General features: G+C 40.4%; 1 protein-coding gene across 1 annotated transcript; it reads right to left on the reverse strand.

Annotated features, from left to right (window-relative positions):
- Window positions 1-839: 839 nt before the first annotated feature.
- Window positions 840-3,107, reverse strand: LOC129855786 (zinc finger protein RFP-like). Its single transcript, XM_055923809.1, has 2 exons — window positions 2,944-3,107; window positions 840-2,728 (listed from the first exon to the last, which is right to left on the reverse strand). The coding sequence occupies exon 2, from the start codon at window positions 2,724-2,726 to the stop codon at window positions 1,092-1,094; it is 1,635 nt and encodes a 544-aa protein (XP_055779784.1). The 5' UTR covers window positions 2,727-2,728; window positions 2,944-3,107; the 3' UTR covers window positions 840-1,091.
- Window positions 3,108-14,275: the final 11,168 nt, after the last annotated feature.

Below are 14,275 nucleotides of genomic sequence, written 5' to 3' on the forward strand. Positions count from 1 at the left end.
GTCTTCCGCATTTAACCCACCCAGAAAACAAATAATAGCTGAATGCAGGTCTGTCTCGTATCACTTATACTATTTCTAACTCTTCTTTTCCTCTTCTTCTCAGCTACAACTGTCCCCCATCCTGTCGTCTATGCTGCATCTGGGCCCCTACCACCCCAACGGCTCCTTCATCACCACCCTGGTGGAGATTACTCCCTCATCCTCACCTACTTCCACAACCACCTCAAAAGAAAAGGACTAATTTTATCATATTCACTGTCCTAAACCAACAACCAGCGCAAAGTCCTTTATCACAATAACCTAGATCCACAGCCAGCTCAAAGGAAAAGTGTGTCCTTTATTATATTCACTGTCGTAGATCCACAGATCTGTTGTTTATTGTTCTCATCTACATCCAAAACTGTGGAACCAGCTCAAAGGCTGAGTATGACATTTATCTTTTTTGTTTATAAAGTATCAAGAACCAGCTTAGAGTACGTTCTTTATCTCATTCACCTACCTCCAAAAGCAGTTCATAGGCTAAGAATGTGCTTTGCTTTATCAGATTCACTTAAAGAGAGAATAAGAGGTTGAGAAAAAGAATACCACTTTGTGGGATAGTCAATGTCAATGAAGGGGAAAGGGGATACCTAGTCAGTTGCACAACTGAATGCATTCAACCGAAATGTGTCTTCCTCATTTAACACAACCCCTTTGAATCAGAGCGATGTTGGGGGCTGCCTTAATCGACGTCCACTTCATCAGAGCCCGGGGAGCAGTTGTTGGGGGTTAACTGCCTTGCTCAAGGGCAGTTCAGCATTAGAGATAAAGGATATGAATAATTTAAAAAAACAACATCATTTATTTTCAATTACTTATTATTTAAGGTCATTCCAGTTGATAATATAAATTTTCAGCAAATGCAATTATTTATATTAAGATGTACACAGTTTCCATTTTCATTTGATAATACAATCTCAAAGGACTTCCATGGACATTCTAATCATATGACATGTCAACCTGACTGAATATATTTGTAAAAATATTTTTACATGTAATGATTTGTAGATATAAATTGTAAATGACTTGTTGTGGAAAACTCCATTGTTTAATCAGTCTGTGTGGTTGACAGGAGAGATGATGAGAGGGGCTAGGTTTTTACCACCAGCATTATTGCAGGGGCTGAATAATGGATATAGTTTCTCAGTAAAGGTGCAGCCAGTGAAAGAGTATATATAAGACCTGGCCTCCACATCATAAAAAGAGACCTGACCCTCCTCATAATCCACAAATACTCCCACCTTCTGGGGCTTCTCTTTCAGGGACAGGAGGAAAGGGGGGTAGGTACCGGCTTTGTACACATTTCCATTCCTTAGCAACACAGTCCAGAGTCCATCCTCAGGGCTCAGTGAGATATTCCTCTTCCTGTCTATGGACTCTCTGGCCACTCCTAAAGTCCACTTAGTCTTCCCCTTAACCGTCACCTCATAGTAAAATCTCCCTGAGGAGAAGCAATCCTTTCCAAGGACAATGGCGAAACGATCAAACCTTTTTGGATTGTCAGGTAGATTGCGTAGTGTTTCTCCACATCTCACTTGTTTCACATCATCAGACAGGATGAGATCGGGATGTGCTGTGTCAGGATCCAGAGTCACATCCACTGCATACTGCTGAATCCTCTTCAGTTTGACTTCAGGCAACAGCTTCTCCATCTCTTTATTCAGCATTTCCTCCAGCTGAGACACAGCTGTCCTCACAGTCCCTACACAGAGATCACTGTGAACACTGATCTCAGACCAGTCCTTGGTGGATGGAGGGGTGCACATTAGAGATGTGAAGCTCTGGAGAAGTTGGAGGTGGTCCTCGGTGTGAGAGAGCTGCTCCAGCTCAGTGCTTCTCCTCTTCAGCTCAGTGATTTCATGCTCCAGCTCTTTAATGAGCCCTTCAGCCTGCCTCTCAGCTGATTTCTGCTTCTTCTCAATCACCTCAATGACCTCAACCTGGCTTTTCTCAATGGATCGCACCAGAGCAGTGAATACCTGCATGCTGTCTGCTATCTCTCTCTTTGCATCTCTCTTGCTGAGCTCTACTGAGTGTTTGATCTCCTTTAGCTTCTGCAGTCGCTCTTGGATAATCTGCTGGAACTCTGCCTCAGTTTTCCCCAGCTGAACCTTCCTCTCTCCACACTCTTCATCTATAGGGACAGTGTCATGAGTCTTGTGGTCTGTCTCAGCGCAGAACTGACACACACACGCCTGGTCAGTCCTACAGAACAGCTCCAGGACTCTGTCATGCTTCTTACAAATCCTGTCTTCCAGGTTCTCCACGGGGTCAATCAGTTTGTGTCTCTTTAAGGGTGGGGCTATCTGATGAGGCTCCAGGTGAGTCTCACAGTAAGAGGCCAGACACACCAGGCAGGACTTCAGGGCCTTGAGCTTCGTCCCAGTGCAGACATCACAGGCCACTTTTCCAGGATTGGCAGGGCAATCATCTTTACCTTTGTCTGTCATCCTTTTAAAATTATCTACAACCTCTCTGAACGTTGTGTTGACACGAAGCTCAGGTCGTGTGTAGAATGTCTCCTTACACAGTGGACATTGACACAGGTCATTGCTTTCCCAGTACTTTGTGACACAGGCAATGCAGAAGTTGTGTCCACATGAAGTGGATACTGGCTCAGTTAACACACCCAGGCAGATAGAGCACAGGAACTGCTCTTCAGTTAGGAGACTGCTGGAGGAAGCCATATCTAGACAGAGAAAGTGAAACTGTAAATCATTTCCTGGAATGAGTCAGCTCTCGATAGTTTTAGTGCCATCAGATTGAATAAAGTTGTGATAAAAGTCAGTTTAAACTTGCTAAATTACCAAAGTGAGGTAAACATAGGTACTGTAGATAAAAAACAAGAAACTACAGTAGAATGAACACAGTAAAAATAATCGGTACTTGTAAATCTCAACTCACCTGTCTGTGTGTGCTTGTGAGAGTGTGGGTACGTTCTCTGATTTTGTCTGTAGTTTAAACAGTATTAGCAACAAAAATAAAGACACATTTCTAAAGAGTTTGACATAGTTTGCTCACGTGTGCAACATACAGTCCAATAGATCTATCAACTTTAGTTGACATGCTCCTCCCCACCCAGTACCTCTATGTACAGCATGTGCTCTGGAACAAAATTAACCCTTTACCCGGCTGATCTCTCTCTTCATTCCTGATAGAATGTTTCACCATTTAAAATCAAACAAGAGAATAGTTTAATAAACCGGACTGTTTTCATTTTCACTAATCTTGGAAGAAATGTATTAATAATTAATATAACTTATGAAATATATAACTATGAATTATGAATGAAGTGTGATTTAGGGATGTTAAACAAAGGCTAATTGCAGAGGTATGGAAGGTTTTCTAAAGACATCAACAACAAACAGAATTCCAATTCCACATGAGGATGAACAAATATATCATCGTGGCAATGTACATTTCTTACCTTCATAGCTAATTATCTAACACTCCTGTAGCCAATTTTCAACATTTATTTGTTTAGCATAGGGCTTTATTTTCTGCAAAATACAACTGTAAGCAGCTTATAGTTTACTGCTCTGTCACGATCGTTGAAATAACATTCGGACCAAGGCGCAGCGTGATATGGGTTCCACATCTTTTTATTTGTGAAACGCACAAAATATATATATATTTTTTAAAGCAAACGATACGTGACAATATGGAATGCTCACAGGCAACTACACATAAACAAGATCCCACAAAACACAGTGGAGAAATGGCTGCCTAAATATGATCCCCAATCAGAGACGACGATAAACAGCTGCCTCTGATTGGGAACAATACCAGGCCAACATAGAAAAAAACAACCTAGATTATCCACCCTAGTCACACCCCGACCTAACCAACATAGAGAATAAAAAGGCTCTCTATGGTCAGAGCGTGACATGCTCAAAGAGAGGGAAAAGAGGGGTGGGCTATCAGTTATCATAGTGAATGTAGGTAGATGATGTAAATCAGCTAGTTAGCTAGCTAGTTTGTTAGCTATGCTGCTGAAACTAGTCATTAACTGTGGTTGAAGTTCTGCTGCATACATCTGCCTCTTAGGCCTACTAACAAACAATCAAATTGAAGCATTCCCTGTTCTTGACTGTGAGATGACACATGCAACTCAAAAGGGAGCCAGTACTACACTACAGTAACCATAGCTTCTGCCTGCAGGAGGAGCCACCAGGGTTGCCAGGTCTAACTAACATTTCTAGCCCAATATCCCCTGAAAACCCACCCACGAGGCCTGAAAACTAGCCCAAAAAGGTAGAGGGGATTTGACACATTTTCCATGAAACCCTTTTTCCATAATGTTATCGAGCAAATTAAGAAGGAATATATGAATAATATCGGAATAAGGAATAAGTCATTTTTAACAACGTAGGCTAAGAAGCAAAATTTGATTTTCCATCAATATAATAATTATTTCGAGTTTAAGAATATGTCACAAGAGAAAAGACAACTTGGCCTTATTAAACTCTCCAGATCATTTTACGTCAGTGGATGTCGATTTAACTTGTTTTGACTGCTGTGATTAAGCAATAAGGCCGAGGAGGTGTGATATATGGTCAATATGGGCAATATACCATGACTAAGGGCTGTTCTTAGGACATAGCCCTTAACCGTAGTATATTGGCCATAAACCACCAACTTCTGAGGTGCCTTATTCTTATTATAAACTGGTCAACAACATAATATATATATTTTTTACATCATCTTTGAAATGCAAGGGAAAGGCCAAACAGTGTAGATTCTAGGTGTAGTTTAGATGTTGTCCACAAGATGGCAGCAGTGTGTGTAGAACGTTTCAGACTGATCTATTGAAGAATTACATCACTACACAATATTTTGTATCAAATCTGCCAGGTGTCCTTCACGAGTTCGCCCAAATGTGCCTAATGGGTAAATTGATATATTTTCAATTACACAACTACAGAGAACATACAAAAATGCTATGGTAATACAAAATTAAAGTGTAGAGTACTCCTAGGAATGTCATACGTGATGGATCATTAGCTTCCCTACAGAAAAGACACTAACCTTCACACATTTAGATGGCCGGGCGGGGTGGGTGTGGAGCCAGAGAGAGCAGTGGGGTCAAACTGTTCCTACATTTCGCTGTAATAGCTACTATAAATTGGACACTGCAGTTAGATTAACAATAATTTAAGCTTTCTGGCAATATAAGACATGTCTATGTCCTGGGAAGTTGGCTGTTGTTTACAACTTCATTTAAGTCACATTATCGCATATTGAGCAACAACTATCCCGATTTAGTGGGCCTGATCCAGTAGAGGTTATTAAACAAGTAGTCATTGCAGATGTATGGAAGGTTTCCGACAACATTTAACAACAGAATTCAAATTCCACATGGGGATGAACAAATAGTGTCAGTCTAGGTAGATTTATCAATTATATCCTAGATTGTGTCTTTACACATACTCACTTTAGCTTATACCAACTACCAGTTGAGGCCCTCCCAAAAAAAACATTTATATTTTCTGTTTATTTATTTCACCTCATTTTAACTTTGTCTGAAAGAGTACATGTTCTGTTTAACGTCAACTTCATAAAACATGTTTTCCCATCTCAAGAGAGAGAAAGAAAGACTATAGTAGCTGTCAATTAAGGGCCAATTAAAGTAACATAGTTGATAGTAACAAAGGTTGATGATTTAATCTCGAATCAGCCATAAATCCCTTTGTGACAAGGGGAAGGAAAGCTTGTTCTGTGTAACAGAGAATGGCAATTGAATGCTAGTTAAACATTTTTTTGAAATTGTTAATTACAAAATGTGCCTATCTAACAGGCTTGACGTATTATGCTCGATGTGCTCAGTTTTCCCTACAAAACACAAGAAAATTGCCAAAAAGAGTAGAACCAGCTCACCTGCTCTTACACTATAATTTGACTATTAAATGTTCACTATGTTTCTTTTGAAAAGCAATAGTTGCACCATAATAAAATGAGAGTTCAGTTCACGTAATAGGGTTGACCTTATAATTAGGGAAATGTAAATTAAGTAATCACTTTAACTAAAGAATAATCTTGAGAAATGACTTTGTCAAAGCAATAAAATAACTACGGCTTTACAATGATGGTGAAAACGTATAAACATGTTGGGGTTAAGTGAGTTAAAATCTTTCTAGAAGTCCTATAAACAGGACAGAGGAAATGAGATTTATCAAATTTTCCATGTGGTTCACATTAAAGGGCACTTCATTTAATATAACAGGTTTAGATGTTAAACCTCTAAGACATCCTCTTAGATGTTAAGTCCCCTATATGGGGGACTTTAAGTGGTTCTGGACTGGTTCCGACTTACATTTTGGTGTACAATGCACCCTGCGTGTGTCATAGGGTCCCGTGTCTTACAGTGCCAGAAAACGCCATCTCACTGCTCTCCCTGCTCTCCCCATCTCACGCCATCTTACTGATTCATCTCGCTGTGATATTTTCAGCTGGATTTTGGAGCTCTCAACATGAAAAAATACTAAATAATTTAATCGAATTGAAATAAGATCACATTTTCTTGGTCACAGATGTATGAAATCACTTCGTGCTTAAAGCTGAAGTTGTAATGAGTCTGCACACATTTGAATGGTGTCTGCATCCCAGTGGACGTTTAGGAGAAAATTGTCTGTCAACAGTTTAATGAAATAGTGCCAATATTACACTTTTAATTTTGGCACTCTTTTTTAGAATTTGTCTAGTCTTAGTAATTTTGACAAAAGTGCTACCCACTGGGCACAGACGTAAATTCAACGTCTATTCCATGTTGGATCAACTTCATTTCATTGAAAGGATGTGGAAACTATTTTGATTCAAATATGATTTAGTTTAGTTATTGTCAAAATCACAAAAACAGTTGGCCATTTTAGTCAAGTAAATGCTCTTTCATTTTAGTTACATCACATTTGTATTGCCTCATTAACCAGTTACATGTAACTAAATGTAATCGAAAATGTAATCCACTTAATTTTCTAAAGTAATTATTTATTATGAGAGGGCTGTAAACAATAACTAGTAATGCTGCATACTCCGAGAAAGTTCAAAATCTCACCTTTCTTGTAATAATAGTTATAAATTGCTGAGGTGTAGTCAGTTTTGAGGACACAACCACAAGCGCAAAAGTACAAACTGAAAATATGAAATATTTTATGATGTATTTCCTATTCAACAAAACTATAAGGCTTGAAATGACTTATATGCTTTCTAAATGTAGTATAATTAAATTATTAAACAACAAAATACAATAGTTCACCTTCCTTATAACTGTAAAATACACATTATTTTAGTGTTTCAGTTTAGTGTTGGAGAAAATGTGCATATTATCTAAATGCCTCTCTCATCTCATATTCATCTTGTCTGTCTCTATGGATTGGGATTATGGTTCTTGTTTAGCTAGCTAGCTTCTAATATAAAAAAAGACTCCTTAAAGCTGACTGTTAGCTAGCTAGCTGACGTTAGATGGCTGGCTCGCTAGCTAACATTACGTTTAAGATCTGTGTGTAGTAATGTTATCTCAGAATGCCATTTCACATTGCTAGTTATAGCCTAATGTTAGCTAGCTAACTAGCTAACATTGAACCTATTTGGTTAACTTTAGCTAGCTATGACAATCGGTTTGTATTGCTAGTACTCTATGGATTAGGATTATGGTTCATTGTTTAGCTAGCATGTCTAACAACAGACTCCACTTCGCCAGATGATTACACGACCCATCGAGTTAGCCAGGTGTGTCTGACAGTGATTACGGCTATCTATTGTATAATAATGCCAAAATATTTGTATCTGGAATTTGTCTTTCAGCATCAGTAGAACACGCCTGACTCTCTTCCACCAGTCATACATTGAGAATGGTCTAATGCCTCCCATAAAAAAGAGAGCTGGCCCAAGCAAGCACAGGTTACACCTGAAGCATGAGGACTTGCAGCGAGTTGTGAACTTCATCAACAACTACGTAGACGATAATGCAATAGTATTACCAGGATGCCACTCAGGACACAAACACTTTGGTGGAAAGCTGCTGCCATCCCATGTGACAAAGCAGCATTGTCGCATCTCTACAAGAAATTCGATGACAACACTTGGTATGTAAAGCATAAACACCATGGACCTCCAACATGATTGGCTCTACTTTTATTGATCTCACGTTATTTTTGTATTTTCCAGAGGCACGTGGAGTTGGGCTCTGTGTTATTAACTTTCAGTTTCCAAGATGATGTGCTGTATGCAGTGCTGCTGCTCTGTACATTTGTAGGTATGCGAAACTTACTTGATAATGATGCATTAAAAAATGATATGACGTTTTAAGTTACATTTTCTTTTCATTAACTTGTCTTAATGTTATTTTGTTGTTTGCAGGTGCACTATCCTTCGGACCCTATGCAGACAGGTTCCATCTAGTTTTTAACACCTCTCAACTGCAGTGGCCAAAATAAGAACAAGTTTGTGCTCTGGTATTGTGCCTGGCGGACCATGCACAAGCTCCACTACAATCTGGACCTTCACTTCCTGATCACAGGCCACACCAAGTTTGCCCCCGACTGGTGCTTCAGCCTCATCAAGCAGCGCTTCAGAAAGACCAGAGTGAACATTTTGTCTGAGATTGCTGGTGTTGTGAAGGACAGCACTGTGACAGGGGTCACCATCCAACAGCTGGTTGGACTGGAAGATGGTACGGTGCTGGTAGAAAGCTATGGCTGGCAACAACACCTGACTCCGTACTTCAGGCCGCTGCCACTGTTCAAGCAGTACCAGCACTTAAGGTGAATATAATTTTCATTGCATTGTATGAGGTTATCCTTCTTATCTAAATTGATGTTGAATTGAACTGACATCCTTCCTCCCATAGATGGTCTGCCTGTACAAGCACCACCTGGACTGGACACAGCTAGACAAATGTATGTTTTTGAGAAGATATGGGAGTTTTGCGACAAAGAGCCTATGGACATCACATGCCCTGCACCAAAGTCGAGGGGAGGACAGAAACAGGCTCTCCAAATATAGATTCCCTTGTTAATGCGTGTTTCGGATGGACCAGTCATTAACACTATCTGCAGTGCCTCTATTCAAATGACTCTCTCCAAACACACGTTGCCGCTACTATTGTGTTATCCTGCTGTTCAGCCACTTTACCCCTGCTTGTATGCATATAACTTCCTCATCTACCACTGCTATTGTTATTGATATTGTTCTTGTACATACTGTATGTTATTTTATTTATATTGACACTATCTATCTCTGATATTGCTACTATGCAAGTAAACATTTGGCTGTACCGTTTACACCTTCTGTAGAGACCCATCCACTTGGCAAGATGTGGCTGGGGGGTTTTAGCATTTCTTTCACATGACCCATCAATTTAGACAAGTGTGTCTGGGTAAGCGTCATCTAATATTTATTAAATATTTTTATCTGGACACTTTCTGTTTACCTGGAATTTGCCCTTATTGTAGGCTACTACTTTTACGACTTTTAGTCTTAATCTTTACTACACTACTCACTGTTTTAGCACATGACCGCACATCTGAATCCTTAAAGAGATGGGTGGGGCTGGCTTTGAAGAGGGTGTGAACAATGCTGAATGGGTGTAGACAAAGGAGAGCTTTCCAGTAGGTACCAAAACATTTAAAGGCCATTTTCTCAAAAGTGAGTTTACAAGTTGATAAACTTTCAAAGCAGAATTACTTACCCATTGTTCCTCAAAAATGCAGTGTATGATATACCATTTTGTAGCTTATGTAGTCTCTACTTTTATCCAATGTAAAAGTCACAATTTCAAATTTTGCTATATGAGACCGATTTGAGCCGGTTGGTCACATTTGTGTAATTTCTTTCCTTCTTAATGTGTTTGAGCCAATCAGTTGTGTTATGACAAGGTACAGTAGGTAGTCACCTGGAATGCATTTCAATTAACAGGTGTGCCTTGTTAAAAGTTAATTTGTGGAATTTCTTTCCTTCTTAATGCGTTTGAGCATACCAGTTGTGATGTGACAAGGTAGGGGTGGTATACAGAAGATAGCCCTATTTGGTAAAAGACCAAGTCCATATTATGGCAAGAACAGCTCAAATAAGCAAAGAGAAATGACAGTCCATCATTACTTTAATTACATTTTTCATAAACATTTTATATTTATTTTATTTCATTTTTATTTCACCTTTATTTAACCAGGTAGGCCAGTTGAGAACATTTTCTCATTTACAACTGCGACCTGGACAAGATAAAGCAAAGCAGTGCGACAAAAACAACACAGAGTTACACATAAACAAACATACAGTCAATAACACAATAGAAAAATCAATGTACAGTGTGTGCAAATGTGTAAGAGTAGGGAAGTTAGGCAAAAAATAGGCCATAGAGGCGAAATAATTACAATTTAGCATTAACACTGGAGTGATAGATGTGAGGAAGATGATGTGCAAGTAGAGATACTGGGGTGCAAAAGAGCATGAGGATAAATAAAAATATGGGGATGAGGGAGTTGGGTGTGCTATTTACAGATGGGCTGTGTACAGGTACAGTGATCGGTAAGCTGCTCTGACAGCTGATGCTTAATGTTAGAGAGGGAGACATAAGACTCCAGCTTCAGTGATTTTTGCAATTGGTTCAAGTCATTGGCAGCAGAGAACTGGAAGGAAAGTCAGCCAAAGAGGAGTTGGCTTTGGGGATGACCAGTGAAATATACATGCTGGAGCGCGTGCTACGCGTGCGTGTTGCTATGGTGACCAGTGAGCTGAGATAAGGTGGGGCTTTACCTAGCAAAGACTTAAGATGACCTGGAGCCAGAGGGTTTGGCGACAAATATGTTGTGAGGGCCAGCCAACGAGAGCATACAGGTCGCAGTGTTGGGTAGTATATGGGGCTTTGGTGACAAAACGGATGGCACTGTGGTAGACTACATCCAGTTTGCTGAGTAGAGTGTTGGAGGCTATCAAGGATCGGTAGGATAGTCAGTTTTACGAGGGTATGTTTGGCAGCATGAGTGAAGGAGGCTTTGTTGTGAAATAGGAAGCCGATTCTAGATTTAATTTTGGATTGGAGATGCTTATTGTGAGTCTGGAAGGAGACTTTACAGTCTAACCAGACATCTAGGTATTGTAGTTGTCCACATATTCTAAGTCAGAACCGTCCAGAGTAGTGATGCTAGTCGGGCGGGCGGGTGAGGGCAAAAATCGGTTCATGAGCCTCCATTTAGATTTACAAGCATTTAAGAGCAGTTGGAGTCCACGGAAGTACTGTTGTATGGCATTGAAGCTCTTTTGGAGGTCTGTTAACACAGTGTCCAAAGACGGACAGATGTTAACAGAATGGTGTCGTCTGCGTAGAGGTGAATCAGAGAATCCCCAGCAGCAAGAGCGACATCATTGATATATACAGAGAAGAGAGTCGGCCCGAGAATTGAACCCTGTGGCAGCCCCATAGAGACTGCCGCAGGTCCGGACAACAGGCCCTCTGATTTGACACACTGAATTCTATCTGAGAAGTAGTTGAGAAACCAAGGCTGTTGAGTCTGCCGATAAGAATGCGGTAATTGACCGAGTTGAAAGCCTTGGCCAGGTCGATGAAGACAGCTGCACAGTACTGTCTTTTATTGATGGCGGTTATGATATCGTTTAGGACCTTTAGCGTGGCTGAGGTGCACCCATGACCAGCTCGGAAAACAGATTGCATAGTAGAGAAGGTACGGGTGGGATTCGAAACGGTCGGTGATCTGTTTGTTATCTTGGCTGTCAAAGATTTCAGGAAGGCGGGGCAGGATGAAAATAGGTCTATAACCATTATGGATATAGGTCTATGTAAGACATGAAGGTCAGTCAATCTGGAAAATTTTAAGAACTTTGAAAGTTTCTTTAAGTGCAGTCGCAAAAACCATCAGGCGCTATGATGAAACCTTCTCTCAGGAGGAATGCCACAGGAAAGGAAGACCCAGAGTTACCTCTGCTGCAGAGGATAGGTTCAATAGAGTTACCAGCCTCAGAAATTGCAGCCAAAATAAATGCAGCTTAAGCTTAATCTATCCATCTCATTGGCTCATCACTCCACTCTTCTCATATTGCACTTCTCTGTCTCCCTCTTCCACAAATGCGGCGATAATAAATAACAAACACATCTCAACATCAACTGTTCAGAGACTGCGTGAATCAGGCCTTCATGGTCAAATTGCTGCAAAGAAATAAATCTAATTGCTGCAAAGAAACCACTACTAAAGGACACCAATAAAAATAAAATAATTGCTTGGGTCAAGAAATACGAGCAGTGGACTGGTGGAAATCTGTCCTTTGGTCTGCTGAGTGCAAATGTTAGATTTTTGGTTCCATCTACCGGGTCTTGTGAGACGCAGAGTAAGTGAACTGATGATCTCCACATGTGTAGTTCCCACCGTGAAGCATGGAGGAGGAGGTGTGATGTGTGGGGGTGCTTTTCTTGTGACACTGTCAGTGATTTATTTAGAATTCAAGGCACACTTAACCAGCATGGCTACCACAGCATTCTGCAGAAATACGCCATCCCATCTGGTTTGCGCTTAGTGGGACTATCATTTGTTTTTCAACAGGACAATGACCCAACACACCTCTAGGCTGTGTAAGAGTTATTTGACCAAGAAGGAGAGTGATGGAGTGCTGCATCAGATGACCTGGCCTCCACAATCACCCGACCTCAACCCAGTTGAGATGGTTTGGGATGTGTTGGACCACAGAGTGAAGGAAAAGCAGCCAACAAGTGCTCAGCATATGTGGGAACTCCTTCAAGACTGTTGGAAAATCATTCCAGGTGAAGCTGGTTGAGAGAATGCCAAGAGTGTGCAAAGCTGTCATCAAGGCAAAGGGTGGCTACTTTGAAGAATCTCACATATAAAATATATTTAAATTTGTTTAACACTTTTTTGGTTACTACATGATTCCACATGTGTTAATTCATAGTTTTGATATCTTCACTATTATTCTACAATGTAGAAAATAGTAAAAATAAAGAAAAACCCTTCAATGATTAGGTGTGTCCAAACTTTTGGTCTGGGTGGGTTGGGAGGGAGACTAGGTCTGCATAGAGAGACAAAGTCCCATGATTTGTGAATCTGTTTGAAACAGACAGCTAGAGCGACAGTTGAAATGGCTTTGCAAAAATATGATTTCAGCTATTTGGGAAAAGTATCAAAACAAATAAATACATTACGGCATTTACTAATCATGATCTATTTAACGTGGATTTACTGTTAATCGTATTTAGTAAAACCTTGCTGTCAATAAACAGTGAAATCAATCTCCAATACTACCATCGGGAGGAGCCCTAGGGCCACAGTGGATGATTAGTACACATTGACAGGTACTCAGAGGATGCCCAAAAAAATGACCCAGGATTATATGTATTTTCAAACCCTTAAAATTTACACTGAGTGTACAAAACATTAGGAACAGTTGCTCTTTCCATTACATTGACTGACCAGGTGAATCTAGGTGAAATATATGATCCCTTATTGATGTCACCTGTTAAATCCACTTCAACCAGTGTAGATGAAGGGGAGGAGACAGGTTAAAGAAGGACTTTCAATCCTTTAGAAAATTGAGACATGGATCGTGTATGTGTGCCATTCAGAGGGTGAATGGGCAAGACAAAATATTTTAGTGCCTTTGAACGGCATATGGTAGGAGGTGCCAGGCGCACCGGTTTGATTGTGTCAAGAACTGCAACACTGCTGGGTTTTTCCACACTCCACAGTTTCCTGTGTATCAAGAATGGTCCACCACCCAAAGGACATCTAGCCAACTTGACACAACTGTGGGAAGCATTGAGTCAACATGGGCCAGCATCCGTGTAGAACGCTTTTAACAATCTTGTAGTCCATGCCCCGACTAATTAAGGCTGTTCTGAGGGCAAAAAGGGGGTGAAATGTAATATTAGGAAAGTGTTCCTAATGTTTTGTACACTCAGTGTATGTCAGAATTTAAGGAAGAGTCATCTGATCCTAGATCTGTTGTTGAAGGCAACTTCTACCCAGCTGGCTTGTTTTAATAGGATTAGGGGTGTAGAATAGAAAGCGCTGACAGAGCAGGAGAGAGGGTTAAAGCCGGCCCCTACTGAGACTAAATCCTACTCTACTGTCTGTTCCCCACTGTTCAGGGACTCAAGGTGAGCTAACCAACACACAGGTGTGGTATAGTAACAGGCATGTTAAAGCAACCCAACCGTCTGGTTGGTATCAGTTGTAAAGCCTGTGGTTTAATCTCAATACTTTTGTGTCCTCCT

This window comes from Salvelinus fontinalis, chromosome 5, assembly GCF_029448725.1.
Source record: "Salvelinus fontinalis isolate EN_2023a chromosome 5, ASM2944872v1, whole genome shotgun sequence".
Lineage (NCBI taxonomy): Eukaryota > Metazoa > Chordata > Actinopteri > Salmoniformes > Salmonidae > Salvelinus > Salvelinus fontinalis.

What these genes read in the sequence shown, in the direction of transcription:
- LOC129855786 (XM_055923809.1), bottom strand. Translation starts at nt 2,726, where the DNA reads ATGGCTTCCTCCAGCAGTCTCCTAACTGAAGAGCAGTTCCTGTGCTCT.